General features: G+C 36.9%; 1 protein-coding gene across 5 annotated transcripts in view; it reads right to left on the bottom strand.

Annotated features, from left to right (window-relative positions):
• LOC127454372 (threonine--tRNA ligase 2, cytoplasmic-like) overlaps positions 1–15,938 on the bottom strand; it is a 69,423-nt gene that overhangs the window by 17,744 nt on the left and 35,741 nt on the right. For 4 of the 5 annotated variants that reach the window (XM_051721527.1, XM_051721529.1, XM_051721528.1 and 1 more), the window contains exons 2-8: positions 13,338–13,513; positions 13,138–13,252; positions 12,941–13,062; positions 12,723–12,831; positions 7,895–7,959; positions 7,611–7,689; positions 3,558–3,704 (exon numbers count right to left, since the gene is read on the bottom strand). In XM_051721527.1, coding sequence (XP_051577487.1) covers positions 3,558–3,704; positions 7,611–7,689; positions 7,895–7,959; positions 12,723–12,831; positions 12,941–13,062; positions 13,138–13,252; positions 13,338–13,513 — 813 coding nt within the window. Of the gene's footprint in view, positions 1–3,557; positions 3,705–7,610; positions 7,690–7,894; positions 7,960–12,722; positions 12,832–12,940; positions 13,063–13,137; positions 13,253–13,337; positions 13,514–15,938 lie in introns of those variants that run through there. The other variant, XR_007899517.1, reaches the window with a different exon arrangement.

Below are 15,938 nucleotides of genomic sequence, written 5' to 3' on the forward strand. Positions count from 1 at the left end.
TTTTTGAAAACGATGCCATTATCATCGCCGTGTAAACAAACAAAAACGCGAATTTGTGAAAACGATGACGTCATGCGCACGTGTATTACGTGTTCAGTCTATAGGCATGTGCGCGAGACATTCAAAACTACAGTGGCGGACTGCTCAAGATTTAGAGTTGATTGACGCTTCTCCAGCAAAGTGTAGATTTACTGCATCACTACTACAACCAGCGATCGCCATCTTCATTGTTTGTATTCACCGCTCTGTGGAAGAATGCTTAAGTGCGCAGGCGCGTAGTGTTTCTTTACAAAGTGACATCGCCAACTACTGGCCTGGCATGCATAATACAGCATTTTTAGTCGTTTTCGCGGATCCATGTGAACGGGGTTCGTTTTGACAACGTTGTCGTCTGTACGCGAAACTTGTTTTTAGTACATCGTTGTCGTGTAAACGTACCCTTAGAAAGGCACTTAGACACCTAAAAAATTAAAAAATTTTTTTAAAAAAAATCACCTAGTGAATTTTTATTTACCATTGCGGTTCTGGCCTTCTGTAATGACTAACCTGGGAATCCTGTAACTTGGAGTTTGGGATGGGAATAAGCAAGGCCCTGGCAATACCACTAGTGATTGACTAGTTGATATTTGGCCAATTTAAGATTACTGGCATGAGCCAATAATTGTGCCTGCTTGGCCGATTCCCATTTGTCACTTCCGAAATCTATCAACAGCCTATTCAATGGATAAAGCACAATTTCTGGTTTCAAATATTTTAGTTTATTTTGAGTAAATATTGACTACAAAGGTCTCAGTTGATATAAATTATAACCTTATAACTTCTTATTCCAAACTGTGATATATCTTCTACTCACATGTTTCTCATTTAACTGGACTGGACTTTGGTGCTTTGCGCTAAGGCTGAAATGAACAATCGATTAATCTTTGATTTTTTTTTTTATTAATCGATTAATCGGATAAATAACAAATTTCCTGTATTTTATTGTGATTTTTTTTTATATGAAATTATAAAAGTATTTGGTTAGATTTACGGTACTGTATTCTACTACATGATTCTACACTCCAATAAAACTTTGAACAAAGCCCGAATCATGAAAAGTTAAGTTTAAATGTATTATTAGGAGTCCAAGTACCGAATTTGCTCGAAATTTTGCATGCATCATCTAGAACCAACCTGACATTTTTTTTTTCATATTTTGATTGTATCAAATCGAAGACATGAGCTTATTAATTTTTTGGCCATGGCCCAAATTTACTCAATGGCCTATATCTTCTTAAGGCAAAGTCCAAAATTAACGAAACTTAGAATACATTTGATATCAGAACATTTTGAGGATGCATGCAAAGTTTCGTCCAATTTTGCCAATAGGGGGCAATACAGCAAAAAATTCCTTATAACTCTGCAACCGTTTGAGTGAAAAATGTTAAAATTGGCATGCATCGTCTTTGGGTCAAGTGCTTACATATCCTTACAAAAAGTCAAGACGAACAAAATGTACATCTTAGATCTTATTTCCACCCCAAAAAATTTTCTTAAAAAAAAGAAAAAAAAAAAAACTTTTTCGAACTCCTCCTAGGCCGTTTGTCTGATTGATTTGAAAATTTGTATGTATCATCTAGGGACTGTCATGACAAAAAAAAAAAAAAAAAAAAAAAAAATTTTGATTTTTGATATGTCAAATCGTTTTGAAGATATAAGACAATTAATCCTTTGGTTTTGAACTGTAACTACTCCTATGCCTCTATTTGTGTGCACATGGTCCTGATTTAATTGTCCAGCTATACAAAATCTAATTTATGCATGGTAAATCAAGGATGTATTACCAATTTTATCCACTAGACGAGACTAAAAATCCTTGAAAATCCTCTTTGACTTAGCTTTTTGCTCTTGTGATGTGCTGTTGTCCAGCAATCCAAAATCTCATCTTCTTCTTATTCTATTATCATTCTGTTATCATTGTAATAAAATTCTAATTTTTCAACATTGATAAAAAAATCTTTTGGAAGAAATTTTGGTAACACTTTACAATAAGGTTTCATTCCTTAACATTAGTTAATGCATTTGGTATCATGATGAAACAATTAACAATATATTTTTTACAGAATTTATTATCTTCGTTAATGTTGTTTAATAAAAATACAATTGCCCATTGTTAATGTTAGTTCATAGTGCATTTATGTTAACAAACACAACTTTTGATTTAAAAAATGTATTTTACACAAAAACAGTGGGGACCACATCATCCACAGGATCTATTGTGTCCAATTTAATTATGTCCTGGCCATACGTGCATGGACCCCCATGATTGCCGCTTGCGGCTATACTTATTAATATTATTATTACTTTCAAGACATAGGCAAAACAGTTCCTTTCCTTTACGTGTAAAGCTTAACAAAAAGTATTAATCATTAAAGAGTAAAATGATCTATCAGGGATGGATTCAGACAAAAAAATCAGCCCAGCAGAGAGCTGAAAAATACTTAATTATGTTACTGATTACATACATTTTAAGTATTTAAAATTGATATTGTAAGTTTTACAAAAGTATAGTCACTCGTTACATGTTTCAAAACTATTCTTTTCGAAAAAACACTTTAATGGTAGTGTATGCTTATCCAGTAAAATAATATTTGCCATAGTATAAATGTACTGGTCAAATCAGACATTGCATTTGGCATTATCAGAACAAACAAATATCAGGACCCTTAGCATTATTATACATTATATTCAGCATACAGTTTATATAGTACAATCATCAGATTCACTGAAAAGTCTCAAATCTTAAGCTCATTGTATCACATGCACTTGCATGATGAGAAGAAACCATCTAAAACCCTTTAAAAGCCAGCACACTTGGACCTCTGAGACATTGTGACATCCATGAAAGCTGCATAACTGATTACGTTGAAACTGAAAACGGTATGATGTTGCACACATGTAATCAAAATGACTGCGCTCCCTTTCTCCATTGCAATCGGTATGATTGACGTGGATGCATGCGCACGCTCGCCTGCACAGTGAAGTTTAACGGAGAGTCGCTTGTTGTAAAGACAAACAGTTTTGCAAAATGGAAAAACATGCCTGATTTTTAATTCATAGCATGTATACATTATAAAAATTAGAAAATAGCAGTAAAATGTAAGTTATGCTCTGGAGAGAAACAAGTAAGCACATGAAACAGCACAAGCCCTCTTTCAACGCACCTGATGCAGCAACCACTCCTCATTAAACTGTATGCTTATTATGATCTTCTTTGAAGTGTTTATAAAGTGCTCTCGTGTGATGGGCATCTTGGGTCATGTTTTTTCCGATTCAACTCGTCTCCGTCTTTGATAACGATGATGATTTTCACTATCAATAATTATCGATTTTATCGATTCGTTGTTGCAGCCCTATTTTGCGCACATATATTCATCACTGTACCTGTGAACTACAACAACAAGTCAGAGCAGAGGTAACCAGCGGAGTTACTATTGCTGGAGGATCTGTGTTATGCAGAAACACTGATAGTCTGCCAGCTGCATGGCTGAGTGAAAGTTCCTCTGTGCTAAACTGACCTTCCCGATCCGTCTGTGATCTCTCTTTCTGGCCTCTTCCTGCTCTCTCTCCCACTCCTCTTTCTCTCTTTGTCCTGGAAACACAACACCAATCATCCTCAGTATACCAGATGCCTCTGCCGATCCAGACAGAGTTACAGGAGACACCTGAAAGAGAGGACAAAATAAAGGTAATGAGAAAGAAAAATGCTCTTTTTAATGTAGATTGGTAGTTGACATGAAAGTTGACATATCCTGCAGTGTATCATTATATACTACATTAAAATCTATTAAAAAAAATCGTGATTAATCACGCCTCCTGACCCATATGTAAATCCCCTACCACCAGAGCAACTGAAGCTTGAAGTACACATATTTTTGTGTTTTTATGTGAGCGTCAGCATGGGGCAGGCAGCACGCCTCAGCATACCTCACAAGAAGCGCAGCCACAGAATAAGAGCTGGTCACACAGAATGCATTCTTGATAGCTGGATGAATTACAACAGATTGCAGGTATCTCTAGACATGATTTTTAGGGTGTTTTCAAACTTGATCCGTTTCAGAAGTGTAGCGCCGTTCACGGTATTTTTGGCTATATAAAAACTATTTAAACTCTCACAAAACAAAATAAAAAATCTTTCTTCAGTGTTCTGTGCAAATGAAGACTTGAGAATTTAACTGGACTGCATTGGAATGGCACGTGACAGTTAAGAGATTACGATAGGAATACAGTGACAAGAAAATGTATGTGAACCCTTTGGAATTAGCTGGTTTTCTGCATTAATTGTTCATAAAATGTGATCTCATCTTCAAAGTCACAAGTATAGACAAACACAATGTGCTTAAGCAAACAACACACAAACAATTATAATCCTTCATGTTGTTATTTACCACATCTCATTAAACATTCACAGTGCTGTGGAAAAAGTAAGTGAACCCATGGTTTTAATAATTGGTTGATCTTCCTTTGGCATCAATAACCTCAACCAAGCATTTCCGGTAGCAGCGGATTAGACTTGCACAACGTTCAGAAGGAATTTCGGACCGTTTTTCCTTAGAGAACTGCTTCAGCTCAGCCGTATTCTTAGAATGTCTGGTGTGAACAGCTCTATTTAGGTCATTCCACAGCATCTCTATTGGGTTAAGTTCTGGGCTCTGACTGGACCACTCCAAAAGATGGGTTTTCTTTTTTTGAAGCCATTCTGTAGTAGATTTACTTCGATGTTTAGGGTCATTGTCCTGCTGCATCACCCAACTTCTAATGAGCTTCAGATGAAACACTGCCACCCTGACATTATCCTGTAGGAAATCTGGATAAACTTGGGAATTACATTTTCCCTCGATGATGGCAAGTGGTCCAGGCCCTGAAGCAGCAAAGCAGCCCCAAATCATGATGCTCTCTCCATCGTACTTCACCGTTGGGATGATGTTTTCATTTTGGTGTGTGGTGCCCTTTTTACGCCATACATAGTGCTGGGCGTTCTTCCCAAACAATTCAACCTTAGTTTCATCAGTCCACAATACATTTTCCCAGTAGTGTTGTGAAGCATCAAGGGGGTCTCTGATAAACTTCAATCACGCAGCAATGCTTTTGTTGGAAAGCAGCAGCTTCCTTCATTTTGTCCTGCCATGCACACCATGCCTGTTAAATGTTTTCCATATTGTAGACTCATGAACAGAAATGTTAACCAGTTCCAATGATTCCTTTAAGTATTTAGCTGTCACTCTAGAGTTCTTTTTTTACCTCATTGAGCATTCTGTGGTGTGCTCTTTGAGTCATCTTGGCTGGACGGCCACTTCTAGGGAGAGTAGCCACAGTAATAAATTGTCTCCTTTTATAGACAATTTGTCTAACTGTGGACAGATGAATATCTAAGCACTTCGAGACAACTTTGTAACCCTTTCCTGCTTTATGCAAAGCAGCAATACTTGATTATTTGATTCTGCAATCTCTTTTTTGAGAGGCATGGTTCACGTCAGCAGAAGCTTCTTGTGAACAGCAAACTCAAAATATTTTAGTGCTTTTTATAAGTCAAAGTAGCTGTAACTCACACCTCCAATCTCATTTCATTAACTGGATGCCAGGTTTGCCAACTCCTGACTCTAATTAGCTTTTGCTGATGTCTTTAGCCTAGGGGTTCACATACTTTTTCCACAGCATTCTGATTGTTTAATGGGATGCATTCAATAAATACATGAAACACTATAATTGTTTGTGTGTTGTTAGTTTAAGCAGCTTTGTCTATACTTTGATGAAGGTGAGATCACATTGTATGACCAATTAATCATACTTTTTCTTGCCACTGTATATTACAACTGTCTTCTATGAAAGGATGTTGCTCGACGCTGTCAATAGCTAAAATCAAGATCAATTATATTTTTTGTTGGTTATACGACTAATCTAGCATGATCCATGATTGAATTTCTTGAATTTTGCCTCTACATATATCTACACTATTTAATACTTTTTTTTTTTTTTTTTACTTTTTTTATGCAGAAGATCAATAAAATATGTTTTACTGAACAAAGACATGTTTAATAATGTCATATGTTAATATGTAGAGCTAATTGCACTCTATACATATAATATAGCTATAATAATAATAATTATCATACATTGTTTTTCTTTTAAAAAGTGGTCTGGGTTCCACAAAAACAACACAGTGTGCATATAAAATTGACTGAGACCCCGTAACAGGTCAAGTTGACCAAAAAGCGATCCGAGTCCACTTTAAATGTCACAAACAGTGTGAATGCAAAGCAAACTGGGTCCTTTTTAGCTCGGTTCACTTTTTGGTCCACTTACAAGAGTCTGAGTTTGGTTCTTTTAAAGAAGACCCAAGTGAGAAAACACCCTTAGTGGAGGTCTTTGGTCGTTGAGTCTTGCTCTCTTATCAGCGTCTCGTAGCACAAGGGGCTGGTTAATACAGAACTGGTTTTGTGTCCGTCTGCACTCTTTTCCCATTGTTTTTATATATAAACATGCACTAGTTTTTAGCTAGAGCAGCATGTTTTTAGACACTGTGTAAGGTAAAAAAAAAAAGCACATCAACTTTTAAAAGAGTCTCCATGTTCTGTTTTATGCGTGGCGCTGCGTCTAGCTATTTATCAAATCAGAAGTCAGTCTGAACGGCCCTAAGCAGTGCGTTTTAAAATGCTGTCAAGTTAAAAGGTGATCTATATCGAAAAGCGCATCTCGAGATTCCTGCATTTAGTTTCTGTTGCGCTCTGTCTACAGCGTCCTGTTTGAACAGCCCCTATTACAGTACTGGGCTCAGATACATGCCATTACAGGAGATACAGTCGGAGCTGAATTCATCCGAATACCCGTTACCTGGAAAATTACTACCGTCCATACAACTGTAATTCCTTTATGAAGCTTGAGTACCATGGCACTGGTATACCATGCAAAATTTAATTAATACAGAATTGTCAATTGAATAATTTCTTTTCTGGTTTTACTTTTTTCCATAAGATTTGAGAATGTGAACTGACTTATAATCCTTTGATTTTATCATTTTATGCAATATTGTTTAAAATGGAATTCAATTCAATGTATTCGTAGAGCCCTCGAGGAATTAGGAGACAACGGCGATTTAAAAAATCTGTCGATCACTGATGTCCAGTAGCTTTTTCCCCTAAATGAAATAATGTCTTAAAAATTCGAATATAATTTGAATACTGGTAATATGTAAGTGAATCATTCTAAATTAGTTTCTCAGCCCTTTTGACAGCCCAAACATGTTCCATAAATAGAACCTAGAAAACAACAACTAAGCACCATATCATGACCATAAAGAGAGAAGGACAGCCTGTGAAAAGGGAAGAGAGAGTGTGAACCGGGAAGTAAGGGAGATATTTAATGCTGTATAATGCAGAATCCAGAAGAAAACCATACAACAAGAATGTAAACACTGTTACTATAACGACACAGATCAGCAGGATGTGACTGCCCTCTGTCACGCCATACAAACTACATCAGCACAACAAACACGTGCAACCAATCTTAACACATGATAAAAGAGGAAGTCAATGGAGGGCATTAGGACCCAGCAAACATTCAGAGCATCTTACCTGCAGCATCTTAAAGGCCTTCAGGAAACCTGAATGTGGCAGAAGAACACCTGAACACACACCTATAGTGTCACCACACCTGACAGGGATTAGATTCATTTCATTAGATGCAAACAAACAAAAACTACTTAAAGTTGCACTTGTTGATATGGCAGATACATTTTTTTAATATGTGTAGCAGGACTGTGGACATATGAGATTTTACTGTGGGTGGAGCTACTCAGAGCTACACATCAGAAATATAAACCATACAGTGAGTTAATGAAGTTGTTTAACGTACAGACCTGTAGACACTGACTGTGTTTCCCATCATCTGCTCTTCAGCCAGCTGTAGTCTGACAGTGTTATCCTACAACCACACAAAACACACAGACCCTTCACCAGTGTTCATTTTCATTTTTTCACTCATCATAATTTGTCTTTTTTATGTTTTCAAAAAAATGAATAAACTACTAACAATTATTTAAGTATGTAATTTCTGTGCCACCAAACGGAATAGCAAAAATAAACATTGTGTTCAAAACCGCTTTCTGAATATGCCCCCTTCTGCCATTGATCGAACAAACAGATAGTCCCGCACCCAACTTACGCCACTGGTCGAGTCAATGTTATTTTCTCTCTTGATATGGGTCGCTCAAAACAAGCAGAGGAATTTTAATAGTGCCACAGAGACAGTGTTTATGGTTTTCAAGAAAATCAACCTATAAGTGGCTTACTTAGTAAGTGTCTCTGCAGATTTAGCTGGGATACGAGGAAGTATTTTTACACTGGAAAAAGTTACATACTTCAGCTTTTAACATTTACCAAACATATTAAACAGATCCATACTTTTAATATACAAGATTAAACAAGAGAAAACTGTCCTGAAAACCTGAGCACCAGAAATATTAGCATATAATGAATATTCTGAAGTATTAGCTTCTTTTTAGAAGTTCTGTTGTGAATTCCTCACGTTGTGACTGTTTAGGATATTGCAAAACATGTAACACCTTTTTAAGGAAGTGGCGAATTCACAATGCCAGTTACGCATTCTGACTTGAACATAACTTGATTTAAGTTCACCTGAACAGTATGTTTTAATTAAAACCTTTTGATCAAGGTCATGATGTGTCGCTTTTTTTCTCGTCTTCATAATCACTGACAAAATCAAAAAACCCTTCGTCAACTAACACTTTCAGTAGCATTTTCATTGACAAGATTAACACTGCCCTTCACTGCTTTATACAGACCATCGATGGGTTTCCCGAAGCGCTAAGTAGAACATTAGTAGCTCTTAAGTAGAACTTAATCTCTACGGCACGTTTCCCAAAAGCACTGTTATCTAAAGTAATATGTAATAAAATACGCTGGCTACCACCCCTGGAGTTCGTTAGCTCGCTAGTTCGAATCCCAGGGCGTGCTGAGTGACTCCAGCCAGGTCTCCTAAGCAACCAAATTGGCCCAGTTGCTAGGGAGGGTAGAGTCACATGGGATAACCTCCTTGGGGTCACTATAATGTGGTTCGTTCTCGGTGGGGCGCGTGGTGAGTCGAGCGTGGTTGCCGCGGTGGATGGCGTGAAGCCTCCACACGCGCTATGTCTCCGTGGCAACGCGCCAAACAAGCCAAGTGATAAGATGCGTGGGTTGATGGTCTCAGACGTGGAGGCAACTGGGATTCATCTTTCACCACCCGGACTGAGGCGAATCACTATGTGACCACGAGGACTTAAAAGCACACTGGGAATTGGGCATTCCAAATTGGGAGAAAAAGGGGAAGAAATCCACACAAAAAAAAAATATATAAAAATAATATTTAAAAACTTTCTAAATTAATGAGAGCTTTGAACTGCTCTTAAGTCCATTAACTGCAACTTAAATGTATCATTCACAGTTTTTTATTAGAAAAAAGGGATATTTAATAAATTGTATTAATATACAGTATTTTGACTGGACAGCTCCCGTAACGAAGCACTTAAAGGAATGTTCCGGGTTCAATACAAGTTAGGCTCAATCGATAGGATTTGTGGCATAATGTTGATTAGCACAAAAATGTATTTCGACTCGTCACTCGTTTTCTTTTAAAAAAGCAAAAATCGAAGTTTCAGTGAGGCACTTACAATAGAAGTGAATGGGGCCAATTTGGAGGGTTTAAAGGCAGAAATGTGAAGCTTATAATTTTATAAAAGCACACATTAATTCTTCTGTTGACACTTGTGTATTATTTGAGCTGTAAAGTTGTTTAAATTGTCATTTTTTACAGTAATTTTAGGGTTTTAGGGTTTGTTGACATTACATCATCATGGTTTTAAAATTGGCTTTACGTTTACACAGAAAGGTTAAATGATTTTTTCACACTAAAATCATGTTAATGCTCATATTGTTTATGTCTTGTGGCTAAACTTTTGAAACTGTGAGTATTTTAATGCTTACAGATTGGCCCCATTGACTTCCATTGTAAGTGCCTCACTGTAACACAGATTCTTTATTTTTTAAAGAAAAGGAGGGATGAGTCAAAATAAATTTTTGTGGTAATCAATATTATGCCACAAATGCTGTTGATTGAGCTTAACTTGTATTGAACCCGGATATTACAGAATACCCATATCACAGATGTATTAAAGGCAGTAGCCATTTAGTTTTTTTTTTGGTGTTGATAGCAACTAACAGGCTCACTTAAAATTAAGGAAATTTAGGGCTGTCAATTGATTTAAAATTGTTATCAAATTAATTACATGAAATGTCGATTAATTAATCGAATTAATCACAATCAGATTTGAAGAGGAAATACCCCAAATACAAATAATTCAACATATTAAATAATTACATATTAATTATTATAAATATAATAAATATTAGAATTCATATAATTAAATGCATTACATTATTGTGGCAGACAAGTATTGATAACACCATACATTAACCAATCATTGGCTTACAGTCCACAGCAATCCATTTTGCAGTTTAATTTGTCAATCTGTCCGAGGTAGATTTATTATAGAGGCTTTTCTAAGGATGCATCAATGTGTAACATGTGCCAGACAGACGCTTTAGGATCGCCTCACTTTGATTTCATCATGTCAAAAACACAGCGCTTCTAAGATGCTGTTATGCTGAACATCTGTTTTGCTGAGAATTATCTGTACAGCTGGATTTGCGCTTACTGCCCCTGCTGACTGGGACTCGCAAAAACATGAAGGTGTAACTTCAAGATTGAATTGCTCCGATGGTAGGAAAATTCCTTATTATTGTCCGGGGGTATGATTAATGGTGTTTTTTATTGAGTTCTTTTTCAAATAATTAATGTGATAAATCGACAGCCCTAGGGATATTAAAAGTGAAATATGGAAAGATGACCTTTAAAATTACGATTTTGTATTCATTTTAATGTTTTTATCAATACCTGACAGTGTTGATCAAAGGTAGGGACATGGCTTTTTGAAAGATATATATATATATAATTTTATTTTTTTGGAATGTGTCCGGGTGGCGGAGAACGAATCTCAGTTGCCTCTGCGTCTGAGACCGTCAATCCGCGCATCTTATCACGTGGCTTGTTGAGCACGTTACCACAGAGACCTAGTGCGTGTGGAGGCTTCACGCTATTCTCCGCGGCATCCACGCACAACTCACCATGTGCCTCACTGAGAGTGAACCACATTATAGCGACCATGAGGAGGTAACCCCATGTGACTCTACCCTCCCTAGCAACCGGGCCAATTTGGTTGCTTAGGAGACCTGGCTGGAGTCACTTAGCATGCCCTGGATTCAAACTTGCGACTCCAGGGGTGGTGAACCTTTTCCTTCCGTACAGAGAAAGTAGCAATGTTTCTTTTAACCCTATTAAGTCGTTTGTATCAAATATGATACACAGTGTTTGACGGCTCATGTTTCACTCTCTGTTCAAGCTGATGAGTCAAACAACCTGTAGTATGTAAGTTTCACATGTTTATGGCACCATCTAGTGGTTATTTGTGATAAAAGTGGTTACAATGTTTATATCGATCTATTTAAAATGGACTTGCGTGAAAAGTGACTTATGTTGGGATAAATGACAGCTTATTTTAATAAAGTAAAAGTGACAGTAATGATTATATTATTACTGATAATTTAAAATGAGTATTTGCTGAATATAAGCCACTTGTGCTTGGTTAAAAAAAAAAGAATTATATTATTTTATTTAAAACGCCAATTTGAAATCCATGTATCAAATATGATACAACAGGCTTTTGAGGTATATCTCTGAATCACCATTACTTTCCATTCTTGCCCACCACTAAAAAAAAAAAAAAAAAACATCACAGAGCTTTGAAAATTCTGACATATACATTTTATAAGATATATTTAGTGTGAACTAATATTTCTGTGTATTTTCATATATGCAGTCTGCTCTGTCATTAAAAAGATCTCATTATTTTACATTACAAGCTATTATAATGTCATCTTACCATAAGTTCCTGAGACAAAATTTTATTTTATTCATATTGTATTTGATGTGCTAAATTGAACTGTGATACATTTCAATCCATGTTTATTGACTAAGGAGAAGAAGTTGTCATGGCCAAACTTTCAAACATTTGGTCTCTCTGAAAAGCCCAGTGAGTCCACTAGTAATACCCCAAGATTTACCACTGTAGCATGTATGGGCTAAGAAAAACTTAAATAACAAATGTCCTATACAAAAATGAATTGCTGGGCCTCAGGAGGATGATGACCTTTAAAGCATAATTTATCAAATATGATACATTAAAAACGTGTACATTTTTTTTTTTTTTTTAAGATTTCTTTTATAGTTTGTCTAATGATAAAAAAAAAAAAAAAAATCACATTTTCTGACAATTCTTTCACATGTCTGACTTTACAGGATTAAAAATGCAAATGTATATTTATGTTTTTCTTATGATGGGGTGATACTCTATTGTCTTATATCAAATAAAGTGTCAAGAAATGAGAAAATATTGCTTTTCTATACTAATGCAGGTGTAGTTGTGGGACGTTTTGCCTCATGTCTTAAGAATCAGTCAGCCGCGTTTGAGTTTTTAATCTTTTATCTTTTTCCACTATTTTCTTGGGTATGTGAAATCAACAAACATGTGTAAAAGATGCTAGTAGAGACAGGTAAGAGGACAGGCTGACCTGGAAGAGCTCTTTCAGTTCTTGAACAGTGAGCTCAAGCTTAGTGATGGGCATCTTCATACCTGCGGCATCTTTACACCTCTGCTCCACCTCCAACAGAGACAGAGTGCTAAGAGAGAAAATACCAGAAATTCATTTATATTTCACTACCCAATTTTTTCATTGTAGCAAACGTAATGTACTTAAAGCACACAGTGAAGAACAAAAACAGTGTGTACTTGTTTTGGAGCTGGTAATCACAGTAAAGACCTGTGTCTGACACTCCCTCACGACACACTTGAGCTCTGAAGTGATTCTCCATCACATTCGCTAACACACACGCTCCTGTCCGCCACACCACCTACAGCAAGCACAGTTTAAGCCAGTTTCAGGGCAGAAGAAACACTTTTGCAAAAATGCATGCAAAAGCTTGTACCTGTCTTCCTTCTAGTGAGTCAAAACCCAGCAGCTGCAGTTCACACTCTGCCACAAGAGGGCGACCGAGCTCCCACAATTCTCCATTCACTCGGCCCACCACCACACCTTTAAGACTGGAAATACACAGACACACACATTATGATATTTTTCATAAGTAAGGCAGTTTCAATCTATCATACTTTAAGTGTATATGTTTACCGTTCATTTTGTGCTATCTGCAATGGCGTTGTGACACCAGCTGCCCCTTTCACTGTTTTGCCATCAGCCAATTGGATGATCAGTTCTTGTCCCGGTGCTCCAGTTACCTGCACATGTCGCTCACGTAGAGACTCGAAAAGCCGTAAGCGCTCTGTCAGGCTGGCAGATGACTGCAGCTGAAATAAACAGAGGTAATATGTGAGTAAGGAATCCAGAGATCAACCATCTCTCATTGTGCACACATAACAAACTTTCATAATATGACATCATGAGGCAGGTTTAAAGAAATATTCCAGGTTTAACACAAGTTAAGCTTAATCAGCAGCATTTGTGGCATAATGTTGATAACAAAAAAAAAAAAAATACAATTTGTACCTTCTTTTCTTTAAATAGAGTAAAAATCAAGGTTACAGTGAGGCACTTACAATGGAAGTGAATGGCGCCAATTTTTTAGAGGGTTTAAAGGCAGAAATGTGAAGCTTATAATTTTATAAAAGCACTTACAGTTGTGCTCAAAAGTCTGCATACCCTGGCAGAAATTGTGAAACTTTGGCATTGATTTTGAAAATATGACTGATCATGCAAAATGTATCTTTTATTTAAGGATAGTGATCATATGAAGCCATTTATCATCACATAGTTGTTTGGCTCCTTTATAAATCATAATGATAACAGAAATCACCCAAATGGCCCTGATCAAAAGTTTACATATCCTTGAATGTTTGGTTACAGACACACAAGGTGACACACACAGGTTTAAATTGCAATTAAAGTTTAATTTCCCACACTTGTGGCTTTTTAAATTGCAATTAGTGTCTGTGTATAAATAGTCAATGTGTTTGTTAGCTCTCACATGGATGCACTGAGCAGGCTAGATACTGAGCCATGCGGAGCTGTCAAAAGACCTGCGTAACAAGGTAATGGAACGTTATAAAGATGGAAAAGGATATAAAAAGATATCCAAAGCCTTGAAAATGCCAGTCAGTACTGTTCAATCACTTATTAAGAAGTGGAAAATGTGGGGATCTCTTGATATCAAGCCAAGGTCAGGTAGACCAAGAAAGATTTCAGCCACAACTGCCAGAAGAATTGTTCGGGATACAAAGAAAAACCCACAGGTAACCTCAGGAGAAATACAGGCTGCTCTAGAAAAAGACGGTGTGGTTGTTTCAAGGAGCACAATATGACGATACTTGAACAAAAATGAGCTGCATGGTCGAGTTGCCAGAAAGAAGCCTTTACTGCGCCAATGCCACAAAAAAGCCCGACAACACCTTGACACGCCTCACAGCTTCTGGCACACTGTAATTTGGAGTGACGAGACCAAAATAGAGCTTTATGGTCACAACCATAAGCGCTATGTTTGGAGAGGGGTCAACAAGGCCTATAGTGAAAAGAATACCATCCCCACTGTGAAGCATGGTGGTGGCTCACTGATGTTTTGGGGGTGTGTGAGCTCTAAATGCACAGGGAATCTTGTGAAAATTGATGGCAAGATGAATGCAGCATGTTATCAGAAAATACTGGCAGACAATTTGCATTCTTCTGCATGAAAGCTGCGCATGGGACGCTCTTGGACTTTCCAGCACGACAATGACCCTAAGCACAAGGCCAAGTTGACCCTCCAGTGGTTACAGCAGAAAAAGGTGAAGGTTCTGGAGTGGCCATCACAGTCTCCTGACCTTAATATCATCGAGCCACTCTGGGGAGATCTCAATTGTGCGGTTCATGCAAGACGACCAAAGACTTTGCATGACCTGGAGGCATTTGCCAAGATGAATGGGCAGCTATACCACCTGCAAGAATTTGGTGCCTCATAGACAACTATTACAAAAGACTGCACGCTGTCATTGATGCTAAAGGGGGCAATACACAGTATTAAGAACTAAGGGTATGCAGACTTTTGAACAGGGGTCATTTAATTTTTTTCTTTGTTGCCATGTTTTGTTTTATGATTGTGCCATTCTGTTATAACCTACAGTTGAATATGAATCCCATAAGAAATAAAAGAAATGTGTTTTGCCTGCTCACTCATGTTTTCTTTAAAAATGGTACATATATAACCAGTTCTCTTTTGAGCACAACTGTACATTAATTCTTCTGTTAAAACGTGTGTATTATTTGAGCTGTAAAATTGTCACTTTTATGGTCATTTTAAGACTGACGTTCGTCATGGCAACAACGTTGTAAAATTGGCTATAATTTTACACAGAAAAGGTTAGTAAGCGATTTGATCACACTAAAATCATGTTAAAACGCATACTGTTTACGTTTTGTGGCTACACCTTTGAAACAGTCAGTATTTTAACGTTTACAGATTGGCCCACATTCACTTCCATTGTAAGTGCCTCACTGTAACACAGATTTTCTTTTTCTTTTTTTTTTTTAATTAGGGAAAAGTGGAAATAATTTTTTGTGGTAATCAATATTATGCAACAAATGCTGTTGATTGAGCTGAACTTGTATTGAACCTGGAATATTCCTTTAAGCCAAAGGAATATCAGTTTAACTTTAAAACTAAATATAAAGAAGAGAGAAGTTGATGAAATTGAGAAACAATGTTTCTAGAATATTGTCCATTACTAAAATGCTCCAGTTCTT

This window comes from Myxocyprinus asiaticus, chromosome 16 (genome assembly GCF_019703515.2).
Source record: "Myxocyprinus asiaticus isolate MX2 ecotype Aquarium Trade chromosome 16, UBuf_Myxa_2, whole genome shotgun sequence".
NCBI lineage: Eukaryota > Metazoa > Chordata > Actinopteri > Cypriniformes > Catostomidae > Myxocyprinus > Myxocyprinus asiaticus.